Source organism: Heteronotia binoei, chromosome 15, assembly GCF_032191835.1.
Source record: "Heteronotia binoei isolate CCM8104 ecotype False Entrance Well chromosome 15, APGP_CSIRO_Hbin_v1, whole genome shotgun sequence".
Taxonomy (NCBI): Eukaryota; Metazoa; Chordata; class Lepidosauria; order Squamata; family Gekkonidae; genus Heteronotia; species Heteronotia binoei.
Genome location: NC_083237.1, coordinates 66,185,303 through 66,208,528, shown reverse-complemented (window position 1 = coordinate 66,208,528; position 23,226 = coordinate 66,185,303). Strand labels below are relative to the sequence as shown.

The following is a 23,226-nucleotide window of genomic DNA, read 5'->3' as shown; positions in this document are numbered from 1 at the left end:
GTCTCAAGCTGAGGTTTTTCACACCTATTTGCCTGGACCCTTTTTTGGAGATGCTGGAGATTGAACCTGGGACCTTCTGCTTCCCAAGCAGATGCTCTACCACTGAGCCACCGTCCCTCCCCAACATATGAAGCTACCTTATACTGAATCAGACCCTTGGTCCATCAAAGTCAGTATTGTCTACTCAGACTGGCAGCAGCTCTCCAGGGTCTCAAGCTGAGGTTTTTCACACCTATTTGCCTGGACCCTTTTTTGGAGATGCCAGGGATTGAACCTGGGACCTTCTGTTTCCCAAGCAGATGCTCTGCCACTGAGCCACCGTCCCTCCCCTTCATGTTTTATGTGCTGGTCAGCCAATGAAGAAAATAGAGGCGTTGCTCTATACCTCCCGTGCAAGCCTGGCAAAGCAATCTGTGATGCAGAAGGAAGCAAGAGAGAGAGAAGGAAGCAGATGATAGTGAAATACTCGCAGGCCTGATAGCTTGGGTTTGTGAGAGAAGACACTGGCAGAATTTTTGATTTGTTAGTGTATTTCTTAACACACATAAACCTGCCATCTTTAGAGAACCCTCAAAGGAGATAAGAACCTTACAAAAACAGAGAGCCAGTAAGAAGCGACTGTAAAACAATTCAAAGTGCTTAAAATAGGTACAGTAAAATGTACTCAGCCTCGTAGCCAGAAATTTTTGGGTGAGGGGGGCCCAGGGCATAACATTTTGGGGGGGGGGGCTGTGGAGGCTTGGCTGCTTTTTCCAGCGGCCAGCTGCCTGGCCCCAGCTCGCTCGCTCTCACGCTCTTGGGGCTGGGAAGAGCCTGGGGGGGAGTGGCAGCAGCAAAAATGGGGCTGCAGGGAGAGTGGGGGAGGCAGGGAAGAGCCCAGGGAGAATGGCAGTGGCAAAAACGAGGCCGTGGGGAGAGCGGGGGAGGCAGGGAAGAGCCCGGGGAGAGCAGCAGTGGTGAAAATGGGGCTGCAGGGAGAGCAGGGAAGAGCCAAGGGAGAGTGGCAATGGCAAAAATGGGGCCGTGGGGAGACCGGGAGAGACAGGAAAGGGGTGGGAAGCACCCAGGGAGAGTGGTGGCGCAAAAATAGGGGAATGAGTGGCGGGGAAAGGAGGCGCCATACAGGATGAAGGGGGGTTGCATGGAGGGACCATTCCCGCCCCCCCCCCCCCCCCCCCGTGGCTACAGGCCTGAATGTACTCCATATCTTTGGAACCAACACATTAGGAGTACAGGCTTTTGCAAGGGGTCTGGAAATTGGGGGCTAGCTCACAGCCTCCTGGAAATCCAACTAAATGTGGCTCCCCTTCTGTTAAGCTTTTCACCCATCAGCCTTTCTACCCTCACTCTCTCCCGTTTTGTGTAGTGGTTAAGTGTGCAGATTCTTATCTGGGAGAACTGGGCTTGATTCCCCACTTCTCCACTTGCAGCTGCTGGAATGGCCTTGGGTCAGCCATAGCGCCTTCAGAGTTGTCCTTGAAAAGGCATCTTCTGTGAGAGCTCTCTCAGCCCCATCTACCTCACAGGGTGTCTGTTGTGGGGGAGGAAGGTAAAGGAGATTGTGAGCCGCTCCAAGACTCTGTGATTCAGAGTGGACAGCGGGATATAAATCCAGTATCATCTTATTCTTCTTCCCCTCAGGGCATGGAAGATGGATTAATTTTGATTTAGAAATTTTTATGTTTTTGGGGCATGCTTTTTCTCAAAGAATGCTCTCAAAGCATTATGCTCTCAGGAAGGATCTGGCTCGAGGGTTGTCTATGTCCAACAATAGAATTCCAGTCCACTGGATAATTTTTTTTTTGCAACAGTGTGGTTTTTATTGGCTTTGTGCAAACAACAGTTTTATAGTGATCTTGAACAACAACAGTAGTGGTCTTACCTGTGAGAAAATAAAGGAAGAGTGAGGCAGTGCAATATCAAATGAGAAGATTCAATCTCTACGACAGAAAGACAGAGTCTTTCTCTCCCCCAGTCTGGTTTATTTGCTTTCAACATTACAAGTGGCTCCAAGATCCTTCCATTCTAGACTGGGACCGAGCCCTCCTAGGAAAAGTTTTGTGTGTGTAATGTAAAATCCTTTCAGAACTGACTACTAAAAGAAATCTCCAGACACAGCACACATTTAGTTCTTTTGGCTTTGAGCATGCACAATTATTTATGAAGTTCAATTGCTTGGCAACACAGAAAAGCAGTAAATACTGTTCTGCCTCAAAGGTGCTCCCCCTGGCTTCTGCATTATCAGGGCCTGCAAGCATTTTCAGTGTTCACGCAGTGACCCATACTATGTATGCATATATTACATATGCTCATTAGGGTCATGTAGGTAATGATTAAAAGGGACTCTCTGAGTTCATTTGAGGAGCTCGCTTATAGGGCATTTCCTTTGCAGAGTCTGAAAATTATGAGTCATTACCATGCAAAAGTTTTCTATCCACTAACGGTGGAGGCCTCCTTTCTTCCAGGGCAAGTGGTGTTCTGCGGCCGCCACTGGACCAAGCATCCTTGCCTTGGAGGAACCTGGGATTCTTCACCACATCAACTAGAGGCCTTTCATCCACCATCCCTTACGGGGCAGCACTTCTAGTCGGAAAAGGAGGCACATCGACGACACAGCGCGACGGCATCTTTCTGTTTGTCGGAATTTGAATGTCCTCCCGTGAAACAATCAGACAATTTGCTGCTATCCTTTGGAGTTAACTGAATCCCCAAATACTATATATAAATCTTGCCAATGGTTATGTCTGTTGAGACACTGTTGAGAAGAGCCTATCCCGCCCCGTCCCCCCTCCGATGTAATTAATACATCTGCATCCTACAGATATTCTTGGCTCATTTTCATGGGCTACGCTGAAAAAGGAGAGGAGTTTTTAAACGATATTATTCTGCCCTTGGCAAGAAAGAATACATTCTGGTGCCAACTGAAATAGTTATCACTTTCTGTGAAAAAGCCATTCAAAATTCAGCCCCGTCGATTCTGTATCCATCCATGAGTGACTTCAGCGCAAGCCCATCACGTCTGCCGCAGGATGTAGTCATCAAAGGCCATGCGCTGGTAGCATGCGACGCTGTCCAGCACCCATTCACGGGCAACCACAGTGGCACTGCAGTGAGGTGGAATTCCTGCAACACGAGACCCGCAGTCAGAGGCGGAACAGCCCGACACTTTGCTTCCATTAGAACAAGAACACTGGATTTATATCTCGCCCTATACTCTGCATCTCAGAGCGAGAAGGGGAGGCACGCCCCAGCAGTTGCCCCAAAATGTCCCTCCGTCTCTGTTGTTGGCAACTCATTTTGCCGGGAGGCAATTCTAGCGTTTCCTCATCAGCGGACAGGTTTGTGCGGCTTCCCAGTGGTTGATGCAGCACAGGGGGCAGTGGCGGGTTTTCCGGCAGCTTCCCTGCCCCAGTCCCCAGCTCCCAACCCTGCACCGCTGAGGTCCTTTTTCGGAGTTTTTTTTTTTAAATTAAAAAATTAACTTGATTAATTAAAACTGATTAATTAAAAGTAAAAATTAAATTAAAATTAAAAAAGAAGACAACTTATCAAAGATTTCAGGTTTTCACGGCTGGCATCATCATTAGGGTTTGTAGAATCTTTCGGGCTCAAGTGCCGTGTTCTACTGGAGAAAGTTTTCCTTCCAGACGTTTCGTTCTCGGCTGCGGAGAACATCCTCAGTGGCGTTGCAGCCGGAGCAGGCGCTCTGACCTTCTTGGCTGCTGTGCATTGAGTGAGGCCAGGGCTGCTGGAGAGCTGCTATTTCTAGGCTGGAGCCACTCAATAGCAGCTCTCCAGCAGCCCTGGCCTCACTCAATGCACAGCAGCCAAGAAGGTCAGAGCGCCTGCTCCGGCTGCAACGCCACTGAGGATGTTCTCCACAGCTGAGAACGAAACATCTGGAAGAAAAACTTTCTCCAGTAGAACACGGCACTTGAGCCCGAAAGATTCTACAAACCCTAAAGAAGACAACTTATTTTGGGTTTTTTTTTTTAAAGCAAGCAGCTAGTCCAGGGATCCCCAACCCTTTTTAGCCTGCGGGCTGCTTTGGACAGTCTGGTGGGCACAGCCACAAAAACGGCTGCAGCAGTTTCCCTTCAGCCACACCCTGAAGATGGTAGAGACTGAAAAGTTTGCACAGCCAATCAAATCTCCAGAGGCGAAATAGAAGCCTTCTGGGCAAACCCTGAATTAGCCACCCTCCCTCCCCCCACTTTCTAAAAAATTCTTGGCAGGGGCTAGGAAAGGTATCAGTGAGCACTACAGCTTCCGTGGGCACCATGCTGTGGACCCCTGCTCTAGTCTAGGGGTCCCCAAACTTTGCGACCCTGTTGGCACCTTTGGAATTTTGACAGAGGGTGATGGGCGCAGGGCTGCCAATCCCCATTCAGAGGCAGGGGATCGCCTGGCTTGGAGGCCCTCCCCCTGCTTCAGGGTTATCAGAAAGTGTGTGTGGGGGGGGGGGGGGGCTGAATGTCTACTGGAACCTATGGACAAGTCCCCATAGGGTATAATGGAGAATCCATCTGAAGGTGTCTGGGGCTGCTTTTTGAGGTAGAGGCACCAAATTTTCAGCATAGCATTTGGTGCTTCTCCTCAAAAAACCCCCCCAAGTTTCAAAAAGACTGGACCAGGGGGTCCAATTCTATGAGCCTCAAAAGAAGGCGCCCCCATCCTCCATTGTTTCCAGTGAAGGGAAGGCATTTAAAAAGAGAGCAGTCCCTTTAAATGTGACAGCCAGAACTCCCTTCGGAGTTCAATCACGCTTGTCACAATCTGGCTCCACCCCTAGTCTCCTGGCTCCACCCCCAAGATGGCTGCCACGGGAAGCAGAGCCAGCCACAAAATGGCTTCCGTAAGAGGTGGAGCCAGCCACAAAATGGCTTCCGTAAGAGGTGGAGCCCGCCACAAAATGGCTTCCGTAAGAGGTGGAGCCAGCCACAAAATGGCTTCCGTAAGAGGTGGAGCCAGCCACAAAATGGCTTCCGTAAGAGGTGGAGCCAGCCACAAAATGTCAGGGGTGAGGCTATGCATCATTCTAATAGTAAATTGTTCAACATTTCTGGCAGATGCCTTTTAAAATTAACGTGTTGCTTTAAAATATTTTTCCTGCATATGTACAGCACACCTTCAATCATACAGTAAAGGTGCTGTGGCCAGAGAAGCCTTTTTCAAGACTGCAATCAGAAGCCCTGCTGGGAAAAGCCCCTTCCCCCACTCATTTTCTTAAAATCTTTGATGGGTGCCAGAAAAATGGCAGGTGCCACATTGGGAACCCTTGCTTTGGCCCTGTACTTTGGGAAGATATCTGTTTCCCCTTCTTTCTCCCCAAGCCAAGGAACTTATTTTTCAAAATGACCGCTGGGACATTAGATTGTTACAGGGCTTTGACCCTGTAGTTAGAGCGGTTCCTCAGTGGAAGAGGCTTCCTCAGGAGGCGGTGGGCTCTCCTTCCTTGGAGGTTTCTAAACAGAGGCTAGAGGGCCATCTGACAGCAATGAAGATCCTGTGAATTTAGGGGGAGGGGTTTGTGAGTTTAGAGTGGTTCCTCCTGGGGAGGTGGTGGGCTCTCCTTCCTTGGAGGTTTCTAAACAGAGGCTAGAGGGCCATCTGACAGCAATGAAGATCCTGTGAATTTAGGGGGAGGGGTTTGTGAGTTTAGAGTGGTTCCTCCTGGGGAGGTGGTGGGCTCTCCTTCCTTGGAGGTTTCTAAACAGAGGCTAGAGGGCCATCTGACAGCAATGAAGACCCTGTGAATTTAGGGGGAGGGGTTTGTGAGTTTAGAGTGATTCCTCAGTGGAACAGGCTTCCTCCTCGGGAGGTGGTGGGCTCTCCTTCCTTGGAGGTTTCTAAACAGAGGCTAGATGGCCATCTGACAGCAATGAAGACCCTGTGAATTTAGGGGGAGGGGTTTGTGAGTTTAGAGTGGTTCCTCCTGGGGAGGTGGTGGGCTCTCCTTCCTTGGAGGTTTCTAAACAGAGGCTAGATGGCCATCTGACAGCAATGAAGATCCTGTGAATTTAGGGGGAGGTATTTGTGAGTTTAGAGTGGTTCCTCCTGGGGAGGTGGTGGGCTCTCCTTCCTTGGAGGTTTCTACACAGAGGCTAGAGGGCCATCTGACAGCAATGAAGATCCTGTGAATTTAGGGGGAGGGGTTTGTGAGTTTAGAGTGGTTCCTCCTGGGGAGGTGGTGGGCTCTCCTTCCTTGGAGGTTTCTAAACAGAGGCTAGAGGGCCATCTGACAGCAATGAAGATCCTGTGAATTTAGGGGGAGGGGTTTGTGAGTTTAGAGTGGTTCCTCCTGGGGAGGTGGTGGGCTCTCCTTCCTTGGAGGTTTCTAAACAGAGGCTAGAGGGCCATCTGACAGCAATGAAGACCCTGTGAATTTAGGGGGAGGGGTTTGTGAGTTTAGAGTGATTCCTCAGTGGAACAGGCTTCCTCCTCGGGAGGTGGTGGGCTCTCCTTCCTTGGAGGTTTTTAAACAGAGGCTAGATGGCCATCTGACAGCAATGAAGACCCTGTGAATTTAGGGGGGGGGGTTTGTGAGTTTAGAGTGGTTCCTCCTGGGGAGGTGGTGGGCTCTCCTTCCTTGGAGGTTTCTAAACAGAGGCTAGATGGCCATCTGACAGCAATGAAGATCCTGTGAATTTAGGGGGAGGTATTTGTGAGTTTAGAGTGGTTCCTCCTGGGGAGGTGGTGGGCTCTCCTTCCTTGGAGGTTTCTAAACAGAGGCTAGAGGGCCATCTGACAGCAATGAAGATCCTGTGAATTTAGGGGGAGGGGTTTGTGAGTTTAGAGTGGTTCCTCCTGGGGAGGTGGTGGGCTCTCCTTCCTTGGAGGTTTCTAAACAGAGGCTAGAGGGCCATCTGACAGCAATGAAGACCCTGTGAATTTAGGGGGAGGGGTTTGTGAGTTTAGAGTGATTCCTCAGTGGAACAGGCTTCCTCCTCGGGAGGTGGTGGGCTCTCCTTCCTTGGAGGTTTTTAAACAGAGGCTAGATGGCCATCTGACAGCAATGAAGACCCTGTGAATTTAGGGGGAGGGGTTTGTGAGTTTAGAGTGATTCCTCAGTGGAACAGGCTTCCTCGGGAGGTGGTGGGCTCTCCTTCCTTGGAGGTTTTTCAACAGAGGCTAGATGGCCATCTGACAGCGATGCAAATCCTGTGAATTTAGGGGGAGGGGTTTGTGAGTTTAGAGCGGTTCCTCAGTGGAACAGGCTTCCTCCTTGGGAGGTGGTGGGCTCTCCTTCCTTGGAGGTTTCTAAACAGAGGCTAGAGGGCGGGATATAAATAAAAAGCATTATTATTATTATTATAAGGTTAATTTAGCTCCCTCCAGACACAGCCATTTTTATCCCAAACTAGCAGACAGGCAGGTCCTTGTATTCCAGGAGGAGAAAAGAATCGCACGGCAAGCTCACCTTGACAGCCAGAGTCTTCCTCCCAGGCATCAGGTTGAATGACCACAACAGCCTCTGCAGAGTTCTGACAGGTTGCAAGGCAAGAGACAAGATTAGCTGAGCAGCACAGGATCGATGGCTCTTGACTGCCTGAGAACAGGGATAATGGTGGGCTGTTCTTCACTTTGCTGCAGAACTCCAGCCAATAGAGACTAGAGGAGGGGCAGAAAACTTGGGAAGAGGACGGGCAGCATTGTTACAAAATTTGACCTCTTCCACATAACAGGGGAGGGACGGTGGCTCAGTGGTAGAGCATCTGCTTGGGAAGCAGAAGGTCCCAGGTTCAATCCCTGGCATCTCCAAAAAAGGGTCCAGGCAAATAGGTGTGAAAAACCTCAGCTGGAGACCCTGGAGAGCCGCTGCCAGTCTGAGAAGACAAGACTGACTTTGATGGACCCAGGGTCTGATTCAGTAGAAGGCAGCTTCATATGTTCATAACACAGTTTTGAGGGGATTTCCCATTGTCACTGTGGCTGCTGAGTCAGTGCAGCAGCAATGGGGCTTCTGGACGAGAGATTTCCCCACGTTTTTCATGTCCCAGCCTCCATACTGGACACCCCACCTTCACCCCCAGGGGTTCTTTCTCATATTTTAAATCCCCTTCCAAAGGGCCCCTAGAGCCCCGTGGCACAGAGTCGCAAAGCTGCAGTACTGCAAGTCAAACTCTGCTCATGACCTGAGTTCAATCCCAGTGGAAGCTGGGTTCAGGTAGCAGGCATAAGGTTGACTCAGCCTTCCATCCTTCCAAAGTCGGTAAAATGAGTACCCAGCTTGCTGGGGGAAAGTGTAGATGACCGGGGAAGACAATGGCAAACCATCCCGTAAAAAGTCTGCTGTGAAAACGTTTGTCAAGCGTACTATTTCTAAGTATTGCTTTACTCCTACTTTGTCATTCTCCCTTCCTTCCCCCCCTTTCTTTCAGTAGATGCATAATAAATCTCCCTGCTTCAGGATGTGCAAGTAACCTTGTATTAGAAATGCAAAATGCCTCTCCCATGGGTTCTTACCAAAAGGTTTTATCAGCAAGCAGAGAATGTGTGAGAAAAGTAGATGTCTGCATTCCTCAGTACCCAAGAAGATAGTTGTTAGTAGCCTTTGAACTATACATGCAATTTGCATCTATATGTTATTCTTTTGAAGTTATCTGTAACCCTGCCTTTGAAGTAACCTTTAAGATACTCTGCCCTATGACAATATCACTTCCAAGGTTTGAATCTTGGAACAAGTCATGGAATTTCAATAAAACAAGTCTTTGATTCAGAAAACAAAAGCTTGATTATTTCGAAATATCGATGCTTGACAACGTTGTGATGCGACGTCACCCCAGAGTCGGAAACGACTGGTGCTCGCACAGGGGACTACTTTTACCTTTTTTCCCAAAGGGCCCCAGAGACGTGGGAGGGCAGAATACCCACCCCAGTGGACTGGAACTTGGGAAATGGTGCTGACGGGGTGAGACAAGGAATATCTAGAATTTCCAGGACACGTGGCAGCCTGCTACAATCTGTTGCAAAGCAGCTTCCAGAAAGAATACAACAAAGCCAGCAAACCTGGGAGGGGAGTGATGGTGGCTCAGTGGTAGATCATCTGCTTGGGAAGCAGAAGGTCCCAGGTTCAATCCCTGGCATCTCCCAAAAAGGGTCCAGGCAAATAGGTGTGAAAAACCTCAGCTTGAGACCCTGGAGAGCCGCTGCCAGTCTGAGAAGACAATACTGACTTTGATGGACCAAGGGTCTGATTCAGTATAAGGTAGTTTCATATGTTGGGGAGGGATGGTGGCTCAGTGGTAGAGCATCTGCTTGGGAAGCAGAAGGTCCCAGGTTCAATCTCCAGCATCTCTAAAAAAGGGTCCAGGCAAATAGGTGTGAAAAACCTCAGCTGGAGACCCTGGAGAGCCGCTGCCAGTCTGAGTAGACAATACTGACTTTGATGGACCAAGGGTCTGATTCAGTATAAGGTAGCTTCATATGTTGGGGAGGGACGGTGGCTCAGTGGTAGAGCATCTGCTTGGGAAGCAGGAGGTCCCAGGTTCAATCCCCGGCATCTCCAAAAAAGGGTCCAGGCAAATAGGCATGAAAAACCTCAGCTTGAGACCCTGGAGAGCCATGAATGGGGCTGTGGCTCAGGGGTAGAGCATCTGCTTGGGAAGCAGGAGGTCCCAGGTTCAATCCCCGGCATCTCCAACTAAAAAGGTTCCAGGCAAGTAGGCATGAAAATCCCCAGCTTGAGACCCTGGAGAGCCGCTGCCAGTCTAAGTAGACAATACTGACTTTGATGGACCCAGGGTCTGATTCAGTAGAAGGCAGCTTCATATGAGGTACATGAAAACCCCACTAGATGATAAAGCAAGAGCAAAGGAAGTACAATTCAGAAGCAGAGAGGCTGGCTGTGGAGCAAACATGGGAAGGTCTGAAGAGGCCGCAATGGAAATCACATCCTCTCCAATTCATGATAGCTCCCACACATTAGCAATATGCTGCACTCTCTTTGAGGAAACAATGTTCTGTAGTTCTGTGTTAATCTTGTGCGCCTTTTGAAAAAGCAACTGGGCATTGCTAAGTTGGTCTCGGGGTAACAACTTATCCGGCAGCAGGGCTTGGAAAGTCCCTGAAAAGCCACCACCAGCCTGGGCAGATGGCACTGAATTCAATAATCTGGTAGACTGACACACTATTAGGCAGATCCTGATAACAGGACAACCACACACAATCTTGTCTGGCACAGCCCATTTAACTGAGATTGGACCCATCCACCAGCACTGTGTTATTCAAACGTGAACTCACTGTTGAGCATGAGAATAAGTGAGGTTGCTTCACAAGAGAGGCGCCGCACAATTCAACCATCCACTCCAGTTGTTCTGCACAGTTCCCAGGCAACAGGAGCCGACAGGAGAGAAGCAAGAGCATTAAACTACCAAGGCAGAAAAGTTTGGCTCCCATGGCTAAAACTGGTCCCTGAAAACGGCTAGGATACACAAGAATTTTTAAAAATGGAATCTCAGAACTTTCTCATTCACGGTTTCTACACTAAACCATCCATGTGTGGGGTTTCTTTTAGGATAAAAAATTCTGTATTCTGAAGCAAATTTCTAACCTAAATATTTGCAAGTTTAGAAGGTGCAGAGGTACTGACTTCTTGGAAACCAAAGAGGGCAAAGCCCAGCATGACTCAGCATTCAGGAATAGGGTTTCATTTATCTATTCCCTTTGGCTATAAGAAGCATAATAAATTACGCAAAATAAGCAAACAGATGCATTTGTTCAACATATTCAAGCTACAGAATCCATAATCCCCTTGGGCAGACTCTGAAATAGAGATAAATAACACTGACTGCTCAAAGACTCTTAGGGTATTAACAACACTGCGTTAATTTTCACTGCCCTCAAAGGTAACAATCCTGCTGCTGTTTACACGATCCTTTGTATAGGAAATGTGGAATCAAGAGTCCCCCTGCTCCATCTGCTGAGCAAAGAGGTTACTTTCACCTTATGCCAACTACTTGCAACTCGCCTCGCTGTTCCAGTTGCCTCACCTCTTTGCATGTCTGTGAATGGCCCGTAGCAGCAGATTTCCAAACCCTGGAAGAGCTGGAAATAGAAGGCAAATGTGTTGAAAGAGGCATGCAGTGAGCTGCTGGAAAGAAGATATTGGATTTATATTGGATTTATATCCCGCCCTCCACTCCGAAGAGTCTCAGAGTGGCTCACAATCTCCTTTCCCTTCCTCCCCCCCCAACAGACACCCTGTGAGGTGGGTGGGGCTGGAGAGGGCTCTCACAGCAGCTGCCCTTTCAAGGACAACCTCTGCCAGAGCTCTGGCTGACCCAAGGCCATTCCAGCAGGTGCAAGTGGAGGAGTGGGGAATCAAACCCGGTTCTCCCAGATAAGAGTCCGCACACTTCACCACTACACCAAACCGGAGACACAACACTGTTGTGAGCACAGACCAAGCTTGCGCTCTGCTCGAGTCTGAATTTGGACAGATTATTTGATACAAATTAGATAAAAAATGCTCAACCGACCTAGATGTGAAGAGCTAACTGAACATTGTCTGTCACCTGTCCATCAGCTTCAAGGCTCTAGTCTTTCATTTAAAACTCCCCACTTTTGCTCCTTCCTCCTCTCAGCTTTATGCAGTTCCTTGCTCAGCCCATTCTGCAAAACCTCTTTTTGTTTCCAACTGTGTTTGCCTGCTCCCTCTCCCACACCCCTTTCTACCTACCCGAAAAGACCTATTCAACAGAAAGCACACTGAAAGGTCATCGAGGGGGCCCTAATGACACATAACATTTTTTTTCCAGGCTGGTCACCAGGTTGGGCTGAGCCTTCTGGGCATCTCAGGGCAAACAGCAACTTCCCAGAGCAGTTTCAGCACAGCACGGGAAGAAAGCTGAAGATCCTCCCCTTCCCAGAGTCCTGATCCAAAACTCAGGCTGTGTGTGTCTAAGAAGTACTGAACCCTACCCGGGGACAAGGTCTGACAAGTAGTTAGATCCAGAGCAACACCACCTGTACACCACATATGGTTTGGGAGAAAATCAGTTCTCAACCATAAATTCTGATTCTGCGAACTTGCGTGGATTATGAGAGGAGGGCAGGATGGGTCACATCAGTGCTTTGTTCTCATGGTCCTTTCTTACATGCCCAGGGAAATGCCGTTCACCAGTTTGGCCAGGGATCCTGGGGGCTGGGGTTTTTTTTTTTTTTGCCATCTTACGCGTGTGGAACTGGTGTCACTGGGTGTGTGTGTGTGGGGAGCTCTTTGTGAGTTTCCTGTATTGTGCGGGGGATTGGACTAGATGATCCTGGAGGTCCCTTCCAATTCTATGATTCCAAAGGGATATCTTAGAAACATGCTGCTGCCAAAGGGTGGCGGTTAGGGTTGCCAAGTCCAATTCAAGAAATATCTGGGGACTTTGGGGGGTGGAGCCGGGAGACTTTGGGGGTGGAGCCAGGAGACATTAGGGGTGGAGCCAAGATCAAGGCTGTGACAAGCATAATTGAACTCCAAAAGGAGTTCTGGCCATCACATTTAAAGGGATGGCACACCTTTTCAATGCCTTTCTTCCGTAGGAAATAATGATGGATAGGGGCACCTTATTTTGCGGCTCACAGAATTGGATCCCCTGGTCCAATCGTTTTGAAACTTGGGGGATACTTTGGGGAGAGGCACTAGATGCTGTACTGAAAATTTGGTGCCTCTACCCCAAAAAACAGCCCCCCCCGAGCCCCCAATACCCGCGGATCAATTCTCCATGATTTTCTATGGGAATAAATCTCCCAGCAGACATTTCTCTCCCCTCTCCCTGCTTTTTTGGGGGAGGGCCTCCAAACCGAGGGATCGGCAACCCTAGTGGCAGTTCTTGAGGCAGCTAAGGGAACAGCTAAGGGAAGGAATACCTCAGTGGCCAAACTGCCAGACTTTGAGAAACAAGGGCTTAGAATGAAGATCATAGAGTTCAGGGCTCTCTATCAGTGGGCATCTCTGCTAAAGGAATGCAAGGAACACATCTTTCCCTGAAAAACCTGCTGCCTGTTGGTGGAAAACACTGAGGACTGACTTCATCTATTCATGGGGAGAAATTATCATGCAGAGTCTGAGAAAGTGAGTCCTGCTGGTGAGAAGTGAAAAGGAGAAGTGTGCCAGTACAACCTCTCGTATCTTACTGCTTAGAGAAAACTCCAAGGAAACTAACTTCCTGGGCCTGTCCAGCATACCAGCGCCCCGCCCCACAACATATTGCTTTCTTTTGGCTCAAAGGAAACATAAAAGACTAAGCTGTTAGTAGGAGGGGGACATAAATAGCTGGTCAGCTTCAAGTTCCCTTTTAGGAACCTGGGAATTATCTGTGAGGTACTTAAACTTTTGTTAGCTTCTCATTTCCACAAGATTGGCAAGATGCAGGCAATCCCCCCCCTTCCTGTGCATGTGCATAAAAACTGAGGTTCAGGAAAGAGATTGCAGAATTATTGCAATGCAGCAGAAAGAGGAAGGGACTTTAAAAATCCAAACTGCAGTGGGTTTCCTTCTACTTTCACTAGCTTTTATGTTTATGCTTCAAAATTGTAATGCAAAAGAACAAATAATGCAGGTCCAACCAGCAACCAGTCTTCAGGTGGAGGTGGGGCAACAAAGGAGAAAAAAAAATAAAACCAGATGAACACTGCTGGGTCAAAGCTTTGCAGCATCCATAAGTTGTTTCCACGGATACCCATTATAACCTTACCCCACCCCCCCAGACAAGCAGCTGTGACGTGCTTTTGTAGTTCTGGGCATGTGCTTTTGTAGACAAGCTCTAGTGCTCAGAATACAAACTCTCTCTAAAAAGGGCAGCAGCATACAGCTGCATATTCACTGAGCAACATCATTTCAGTTATCGAAAATGGAAGACACTTCAGTTGCATACGCATACCAAGGCTAACCAGATTAGGTACTCCTGTCAGCATTTTCAGGATAGAATGCCTTCCCTGTGCAGAGAAAATGCACAATTTACACACAGTGGTACACTTTCCACACTTCTCCTATGAGTATCACTGTGTTCAGTAAAATAGTGCAAACATATCCCAGAATTTTCCTATCTGGCGTTTGAGAGAGAGAGAGAGGGAAAGAAAATGTGATGAACAGAAGCATGCTGGGGAAAAGAGAGGCAGATTTTGGGGACATTCCCATGAACAAACATTCCAGAAGCAGAGGCATACATTCCTTAGCAACAAAGCATTTGCACCTTTCCAGTAGGAGATTCCCTCGCTCTCCTGGGCCCTTGATGGTTTCTCCCATTGATTATGTCACCTCTTACTTCAAAATCCCCCTGGAAGATAATACAAACAAAACAAAACAAAATCAGATGCCAATAACAGAAAGAAAGAGGTAGCCAAAGTAGATTTTGGAAGCTGGGCCAGAATCCTTTAAATCGATGGAGAGAGGGAGGCTGCAGGTGCAAGAGCTCACTTTCCACAGCTGCTCTCAGGAAAGGAATACATCCAATTATATTCCTTGCGTATGTCAAGCATGCGGGTTCAATGACGAATCGAGGTTGATACAAAGACTACGTTTATTGACAGACCGATACTTTGGCTCAAGCCGTTGCTTGAGAAGAATGAAACCAATACATTGATACACAACTTTTAAGATACACTTCAAAGGGATTCCTACGGGGAGGGGAAGCAGAGGAGCGTTCTCACACGAATATCAAAACTACATGCATTCCCAGGGCGTTATCAGGCATTCGGCCTTGCATTGCCCAGATGTCGCATCCTCCCGGGGAAGGATTCATGGGAAGGTGCTGATTGCTTTGTTCTCTGTAATTAACAGTCATAAAGCAAAGAAGGGCCAGGAAAGAATAACAAACTAACAGCATTTGGTTCTCTGGGATCTTATCCAGGCCTGCTTTTGTCAGGCCATAAACCCATCGGTTATTGATCAGAATTAGCCATGCTTGACAGCGTAAGGCACTCTCTCTTTGGCAGTTGCAATGTTTATTGCAATTCAGTCATGACAGAGGAGCTCAACCAATGGCAGTCTGGGGTGGGAGTCTGCACACTCAAAAAAAAGCAGCTTTTGACTGACAAGCTGTTTATTTATTATTTAGGGAATTTATGTGCTGCCTTTCCAAAGATCTGATCAAGCAGTTCAAAAATGAAAACAACATAATAAAATCATCAAAACAACATAAGTTATCAATAGTAGAAACAATCAAAGATAAGTTTGGGACATAAAAAACCCCACTGTGCATGATATCCATAAAACAATCAAACACAATATTCATAAAACAATTCTCAGACTAGCAGCACAGTGTAAAAACAGCTTTTAAAAGTAGAACCTTTTGAGTAAAAAGAAATATTTGGGCCTGGTGCCTATAGGACAGTAAGGCAGGTGCTGGGTGAGCCTGAAGGAGAAAGGCGTACCAAAGACGAGGTGCCACCATTTGTCAATGCTTTTTATGGGGTATGTTGAGCAACTTATAAATGATGAAAATCAACTTGCAGAAGTTAAATCAACAGAAGTCAACTCTCTCTAAAGCGCTACTAGTTTAGCATTTTCAACATCTGCTCTCATCCACAAGTTACCATTTAAAGTGAACAGCAAATAAACAAGATAAGCAGTGCCCCATAATTATTTGCCCCCTCTCCAAGGGCATCAGAAACAGTAGAAAAAAACCTAAGTGTAGAATCAGACATACCTCATTTAGGACACTTCCTTCTTTCAGTGACTGTAGCACCCCTAGGACCGGGAACAAACAAGAACCAGTTACATGAACAAGAAAATAACATGATTTCTGCTTTCTGCCTAAAGATACAAAAAATTCCGTATCACCATGACAAAGCACAGCCCCTTACTTCTTCCCATTCGAGCCCACACTGCAGTCCAGGACTGATACCAACCAGAGATGTTTGAACCATCAGAATGTGGCAACGAAGAGTGCCACTGAGGTCTGGGAATATAATCCAAAGACTTTACACACCAAGGGGAACCTTATTCTATGTCCCTATTGTGTTAGTGAACCCCATCATGAATACCCACATTCGGGTGCAAGCATTATTAGATTCTGGGTGCGCGAGAGACCTGAACACACCCACCTTAGTAACAGGACTGGGAGTGAAATCTGTGGAACTCCCAGAACCCATCTTTTTTGAGCAAATGGATGGCTCTGTTATGTGGGGGGAACTGTGCACTCTGCAAACTGAACTGATCCCACTGGGACTCACCGGGAAGAACACAAGTTTGTGGTTCATAGAATCACAGAGTTGGAAGGGACCTCCAGGTCATCTAGTCCAACCCCCTGCACAATGCAGGAAACCCATGAATACCTCCCCCTAAATTCACAGGATCTTCATCGCTGTCAGATGGCCATCTAGCCTCTGTTTAAAAACCTCCAAGGAAGGAGAGCCCACCACCTCCCGAGACAGCCTGTTCCACTGAGGAACCACTCTAACGGTCAGGAAGTCCTTCCTAATGTTGAGCCAGAAACTCTTTTGATTTAATTTCAACCCACTGGTTCTGGTTCTACCTTCCGGGGCCACAGAAAACAATTCCACACCATCCTCTATATGACAGCCCTTCAACTACCTGAAGATAATGATCATATCACCTCTCGGCTGCCTCCTCTCCAGGCTAAACATCCAAACTGAAAGCAACGAGGGAGCAGGCCTTCTCAATAACGGCCCCCCACTGGTGGAATCAGCTACCGGAGGAAGTGCGAGCCCTGCGGGACTTTAACCAGTTCCTCAGGGCTTGCAAAACCACCCTCTTTCAACAAGCCTATAGGGCACCCTGAAAGCGACATCTAGCCATCTGAGTATACCTTACTGAATGTAGCACCTTTAACTTATTGTAGTTTTAATAATTTTATATACTGTTTTTAAATGTATTTATTAACTGTATTTTATAACTGACCTGTACAATAATCATGGTACACACCATGTCCTGTCAGCCGCCCTGAGCCTGCTTCGGCGGGGAGGGCGGGATATAAATAAAATTTATTATTATTATTAAACTGTATTTTATGACATCAGCAGAGAAAGTCAAATTAAGGATGTTTTTGGACAAAAATTTGGCTAGGAGGCTCATCTGGCCAGCTAATTCCTCCCATGCGGTTCGGTAGAAAGGAGGACAGGAGCCTGAGACTTTGCAAAGATGGCCGTCCTGAGCCCGTTTGGGGAGGGCGGGATATAAGTGCAATCCATCAATCAATCACTTCTTGCTGCACCTGACCTATTCTGTGCATCTTCGCAGGCAACTTGGATGTCACAGATCTTTCAGTGAGCATGGCCATGCTCCTGTCCCCTGTGCAAGTAGAAGCAGAACGCTGGCAGGGGAAGAAAGATATACAATGGGCACTAGCAAAAAAAGAAGAAAGCCACAAGGAACTATTGTTAATTGGCAATAGCCAGAAGTGAACATAAGAAAGTTGGCAGGGCTGCAGCATAAAAGAAAACAACTTGAGTTAAGAGTAGAAACAGAAAGATGAGTGCAACAAGGCTGTAGGGGGGAAAGTTTGACTGTCAGGCTATGGAACAGGAGAAACAGAAAACATGTTGGAGCCGATTCTGAAACTGGTGAGCATACTGAAACTGAGAGATCCTTGTACCAAACAAGGCAAGCATTCCTAGAAAGGTCTGGTCCTGCCCCTTAGAGTAAGAAGAGTAACCCAGTCATTAATGCTCTTCTCCACTAACAGAAGGTCATAGATCTGCAATTAAGAGGAAAAGGCAGAGATGTTCCAAGAAGTCTTCATACGTACACAGGTAGCTCATCACCCACTTCCGTGCTGCAATGCCAAGGAAATATTTCAGGGTCCGCTCACAGACTAGATCTTCATCTGAATGATTAAACAGAGACTTCAGTTAGAGCTTCATTCCAGTGTTAAGTCCAAGAACCAAAGAATCACAGGAGGAACAGTTTGCTCAATGTTGGTTTTTTTAAACTGTTGTTCATTTTCCAGCTGACCCTCATTCTGTTTCATAAAATAGTCTTCAGTTTGCTTCAGAAAGCAGATTGCTGGGTGTGCAGGGAAAGAAGAAAAACATGGCCCGTATCATGTGGGACATATGGAACTGGATGGGCAAACTGATCTGCTAGATACTTTTAAATATCTTGTTATGGATTCATGGATTACCTCAAGAAAACTGAAATTCTTTCTCCATATTCCATTTCAAGCATTCTGAAAACCCCTCCCCTTTCCCTTTAAGGCCTAAAGTGACCTTTTTTGAAAACAAAACTAAAAGAGAAACTTTTCTCTCCCCTTTTTGACTCCCTGGAACTGAGTGATCCTTTACTTTCACCAGGGATCATTTTGTAGAAAAATTGGTGGTGGAGCTCATCCAGGGATTGTTATGCAGTTGTACCTGCTATTCCTTGGACAAGGTAGGTAGTGGGGAGGAGGAGGAGGAACCCTCAGAAAGGTTCAGGAGCTGTGCTCCTGTGAGCTCCTGCTGAATTCAAGGCCTGACTATCACGATGTCATCCAATTTTTGTGCCAAGACAAGCACACTTCCCTTAGACACTGACTGCTGCTGTACCTTGCTTTCTGGAAAACTGACATTGGCCTGCTTATACAACCCTCATGTAATTACGGGCCTCCATTTAGTAAACTTTGGCATCCTGCCTCTGATAACAAGCTCCAGATATCTGCCTGAATTAACACCGTGAATGCTGACATCTGCCTGAAGCAAAACCCAGAGCATCTTGAAGTCTCAAGGGTTGGCCTCCAGAGACTGACCTATCTTGCATGGTCTATTACTCTCACTCAGGCTTTCGGTCAGAATTAAACCCTAGTGTGTGTGCCCTTTCTTGTGTGTTGAATTCAGTAAAACCTGTGGAAGCCAAAGTAGCCATGAAGTCCTAAGCCTGATCAGAGAAGGTGGTCTCAATATGGATATTTCAGTCCCTGCAGGTCCTGGAGATCTTTAACACCAGGCTCAAGATCACCTCCACCAGGGCACCAGGGAGTAAACCAAAACCAATCTATTCCTGGATCCCAACACATGGCACACAGAAATCAATGACAGTACTAGTTTGCACTGGGAAACAGCTAGAGGAGAAATACTTGTGGAAGTCATGCAACATGTCCCCGATGGTGGAATCAACTCCCAGAGGAGGTGCGAGCCCCACGGGACCTGAATCAGTTTCGCAGGGCTTGCAAAACCGCCCTCTTTCAGCTCGCTTTTAAGATGGAACCCGGCTAAATTGACTTCTAGCCATCCTACACATGTTTCTGAATTGTAGCACCTTAATAAATAACTCATAATGGCTAACTGTTTTATCTAATTTTTAACTTAATTTATAAATGTAATTCAACTGTATTTTAATCTGCTTTATTGTACTGATTGTATTTTATTGAAATCATGGTTATACCATGTCCTGTGAGCCGCCCTGAGCCTGCCTTTGGCAGGGGAGGGCAGGATACAAAAATAAATTTATTATTTATTATTGTTATTATTAGTAGTAAGATTTTATTCATCATAAGCCTGGAATTGCTCAACATCAATGCAGAAGTGGGTTAAAACCAGCTCTGCCAACCACATCCCTGACAATAAGACAGAGAGCTTAGCCACATATTTCTGTGCTTCTCATAACACCCCCACACACACACTGCCATGCCTCTTTAACCCATGCAGCATCCCAACAGAACTGAAATAGGGAGACTCCCACCAGCCCATCAGTGCAATCCAGCAGATAGCCCAGGGATCATCCTTCCTCTCTGCCTGCTCAACTCCAAAAGGTAATCAACACATCCCACCATATGATAGAAAGTTGCACACAAGATAGCTGCCCCATGACAAAACGCCAGGCAAAGGTCATTCTCGGTATAAGCAACAACAGCCTGCCGGAGGCCTCGGGGAAGTTCACAAGCAGGTTATCATGAGGCACCCATCCCTTGCAGACTGTAGCCAGCATCTGCAGACTGCTGTTCCTTGTGCTCCAAACTCACCAGTTTTCATTATAACATGGGTTGTGTCTTTAGTAATTGTATTCGACCAAATGCTCTTGGTTTTCCTGGCAAACTTCTGAACCAGTCGCTAAAAAATAAGGTAAAGCAAACATTGGATTAGGAAGGGTGGGTTTGATCAGCATGGTAAGTTTTGCTGCGTTCAGAATGTGGCTTTTAAAAACAAAGTTATCAGTGATGTCTTTGAAATACTAAGAGTATCCACTGCAGGACTGGAAGGCCACATAACGGCATGCGAGAGAGAGATGCAGTTATGTCTGCCTCATAAACGACAGCAACTCAAAGCAGAAATAATGCACTTGCCTTAAATCACATTCCAAAGGCCTGAAAACATAACCAACATATGTGACCTGAATTAAAAAATAAACAACAACAAAAATCAACCATACTTGTCTATATGCTTATTCACTGTTCTGTTTCTGACAGCCAAAGGACAGAGTTGTACTGTTTGGTGAGAGCCTGTTTGGTGTAGTGGTTAAGTGTGCGGACTCTTATCTGGGAGAACCGGGTTTGATTCCCCACTCCTCCACTTGCACTTGCTAGCATGGCCTTGGGTCAGCCATAGTTCTGGCAGAGGTTGTCCTTGAAAGGGCAGCTGCTGTGAAAGCCCTCTCCAGCCCTACCCACCTCACAGGGTGTCTGTTGTGGGGGAAGAAGGTGAAGGAGATTGTGAGCCGCTCTGAGACTCTTTGGAGTGGAGGGTGGGATGTAAATCCAATATCTTCATCTACCTCACAGGGTGTCTGTTGTGGGTGAGGAAGGTAAAGGAGATGGTGAGCTGCTCTCTTCGGAGTGGAAGGCAGGATATAAATCCAATATCTTCATCTACCTCACAGGGTGTCTGTTGTGGGGGGGAGGAAGGGAAAGGAGATTGTGAGCCGCTCTGAGACTCTTCGAAGTGAAGGGCGGGATATAAATCCAATCTCTTCATCTACCTCATAGGGTGTCTGTTGTGGGGGAGGAAGGTAAAGGAGATTGTGAGCCACTCTGAGACTCTTCGGAGTGGAGGGCGGGATATAAATCCAATATCATCATCATCTTCTTCTACTGGCACCAAAGTCTCACCGTCCAAACATTTGGAAGTCCGTCTTCACAGCTATAAGATCTAGAAACGTGCTGTTTTCCAAAATGCAAACTAAGATTTCTAAGACGCTGAATTACTTATGGGCAAGTGCAGTAACAGAAGTTCAGAAATACTGATATTTGGGGATTCGTTTTGTATTTCTGTTGCTGGGAGGCGGAACTCAGCCTCTCTTTTCCCCCACCCCTCTCTTTTTTGGAGTCTGAAGGGGAAGGAGCTGTCCTCTCAATTGCAAGGCATTGCAGCTTCAAGAAGCGCTTGTGCTAAAGTAGATCACACCATGAAAATAAATTGCTGCAGCTGGTAGAGAAGAGCCAGAAGCTGAAAATCTGAGCCCCTGAAGATAACCCACACAAGAGTTGTCCAGATGGTTAAAGACAGGAAAAGGGATTGCAGCTGGCTTAGCAATACTTCCATCCCCACTCAAATTGTGTAGAAAACTGAGAACCGTATGATTTACAGCATCATACAGGATAGGTTGAGCACTCCTCCACTCAAGGGCAGGAAATCTAGCATTGGGCATCATCTGTAGGTGCAAAATCCTTTTGAAGACAGGACAATGCGAAGCCTATCCTGGCAGAGGCAAACCTCCCTTATATATAATGCTGAGCATAAGCTGAGGGGCTCTGGAGGCTGTACTGACAGTCAACCCCCCAGGAGAATAAGCTAGAGATCCAGTATGCTGAACTAGCTTGAATGTCAGTTCAGGATCCAGCAGATACAATTTAAAATCCCCACTCTAACCCAAATCTTGCTAGATGACAATCTAACTTGCAGCCTAACCTATCTATCTTATAGGGTCGCTGTTGTGACTATAAAACTACGCTGAGCTCCTTGAAGTGAGGGTGGGCTAGAAATGCCTTTAGGATTCTGAAAATGGCTGAAAGTATAGGCCAAAATTCTCTACCAGCATCTGAGAATCTCAGTTTTCTTAATTTGAGGACAGACTTTAGGACTGTGAAGTCAGGTCTGAAAAGACGCGGCTGAGGCCTGCTGAATTCTTCAGAATCCCACAGAACTTTCAGCCCTTCTGTAGGATAACCAGAAATAGGAGAAAATAAGAAAAACAAGCAAATGGTGTTGTTTATACTGGTGTTGTTTGCATTAGCTGCAAAATTCCGCTTTCCACAGTGCGCTGTCTGGATTACTCAAATGGTGCAAAATGTTGGTTGTTCCAAACACAGAGTAGGCTCAGCTCAGATCATCTCCCATCAGGCCTGGATACTCCCTGATCTTCCTCAACTAGGCTATTCTGAACATAAAAACAAACACAGCTCTGAAATACTCTACAAAGCAGACAATCAACAGAAATGAAAAACAAAAACAAAATGCGTACCAGCAGGGTTTTTTTTTTGTCAAAAAGGGGATGTGTGTGAATCAAGAGTTTCAGTATTACAAGGAAGTTTCAGTATTACAAGGAGAGAAGTTCCAATTAGTTTTGAGTCCTGGAAGGAGTAGCTCAGAAAAATTAAAAAAAAAACTGATTTTGATGCTTACAGCAGTGGCTCCCAACCTTTTTGGCACCAAGGACCAGTTTCGGGGAAGACAATTTTCCCACGGACTGGGGGGGGGGGGGGAGGGGAGTTTGCTGTTCCAGGCTGCCTCCTTGTCTGCACCCCATCCCTGCCCCCCCATGGGGGTCTTTAAATGGGGGGCGACTGGGGCTGCTTCTGCTGCCTCCCTGCTAGGCGGGCAGGTGGCAGAAGAAGCTGATTTGCCTCCCCCTCCTATTTAAAGGCCGCACTGCCTCTTTCATCCACCCGGGTCCCAGGCAGGCAGAAGGGGTGGCGGGGCTGTTCTGCCTTGCTCCGAGGTGGCCTCCCCTGTAAGGAGAGGCAGCTATGGAGCGAGGCCACACTGCCTCTTTCATCCATCCAGGCGGGTGAAGCGGGCAGTGCTGTGAGTCTGCCTTGCTCTGCAGCCTGGTTGCGAACAGGCCATGGACCGGTACCAATCCATGGCCCGAGGGTTGGGGACCCCTGTGCTTGCGAGTTTCAAATATTGCCCTAGATCTGGTAGGAAAACCAGGCTGAGAGTTTGTCAAGACCAAAGGGTCGGATCAAATCAACTGCCAGAATACACATTTCCCTCATGCGTTCCTTCCCTCGCTTTTGTCCTCCAAGGAGATCCCACTAGTCTCTGAGCAAAGTTGATTCATAGATGTATTCAAATATTTATACCCCACCTTTTCTTTCGGCTCAGATTTCAGGTCTGGTCTAAGAAGCCTTCCTCCAACTT

The 23,226-nt window shown here is 47.1% G+C and overlaps 1 protein-coding gene across 1 annotated transcript in view; it reads right to left on the bottom strand.

Annotated features, from left to right (window-relative positions):
• Positions 1 to 2,940: 2,940 nt before the first annotated feature.
• Positions 2,941 to 23,226, bottom strand: part of BRCA1 (BRCA1 DNA repair associated) — a 54,727-nt gene continuing 34,441 nt past the window's right edge. Inside the window, exons 14-21 of the mRNA XM_060255271.1 lie at positions 19,890 to 19,977; positions 17,700 to 17,777; positions 15,639 to 15,679; positions 14,184 to 14,267; positions 10,992 to 11,046; positions 10,243 to 10,316; positions 7,421 to 7,484; positions 2,941 to 3,123 (exon numbers count right to left, since the gene is read on the bottom strand). Of these exons, the coding sequence (XP_060111254.1) occupies positions 3,014 to 3,123; positions 7,421 to 7,484; positions 10,243 to 10,316; positions 10,992 to 11,046; positions 14,184 to 14,267; positions 15,639 to 15,679; positions 17,700 to 17,777; positions 19,890 to 19,977 (594 nt within the window). The 3' untranslated portion in view covers positions 2,941 to 3,013. The remainder of the gene's footprint in view (positions 3,124 to 7,420; positions 7,485 to 10,242; positions 10,317 to 10,991; positions 11,047 to 14,183; positions 14,268 to 15,638; positions 15,680 to 17,699; positions 17,778 to 19,889; positions 19,978 to 23,226) is intronic.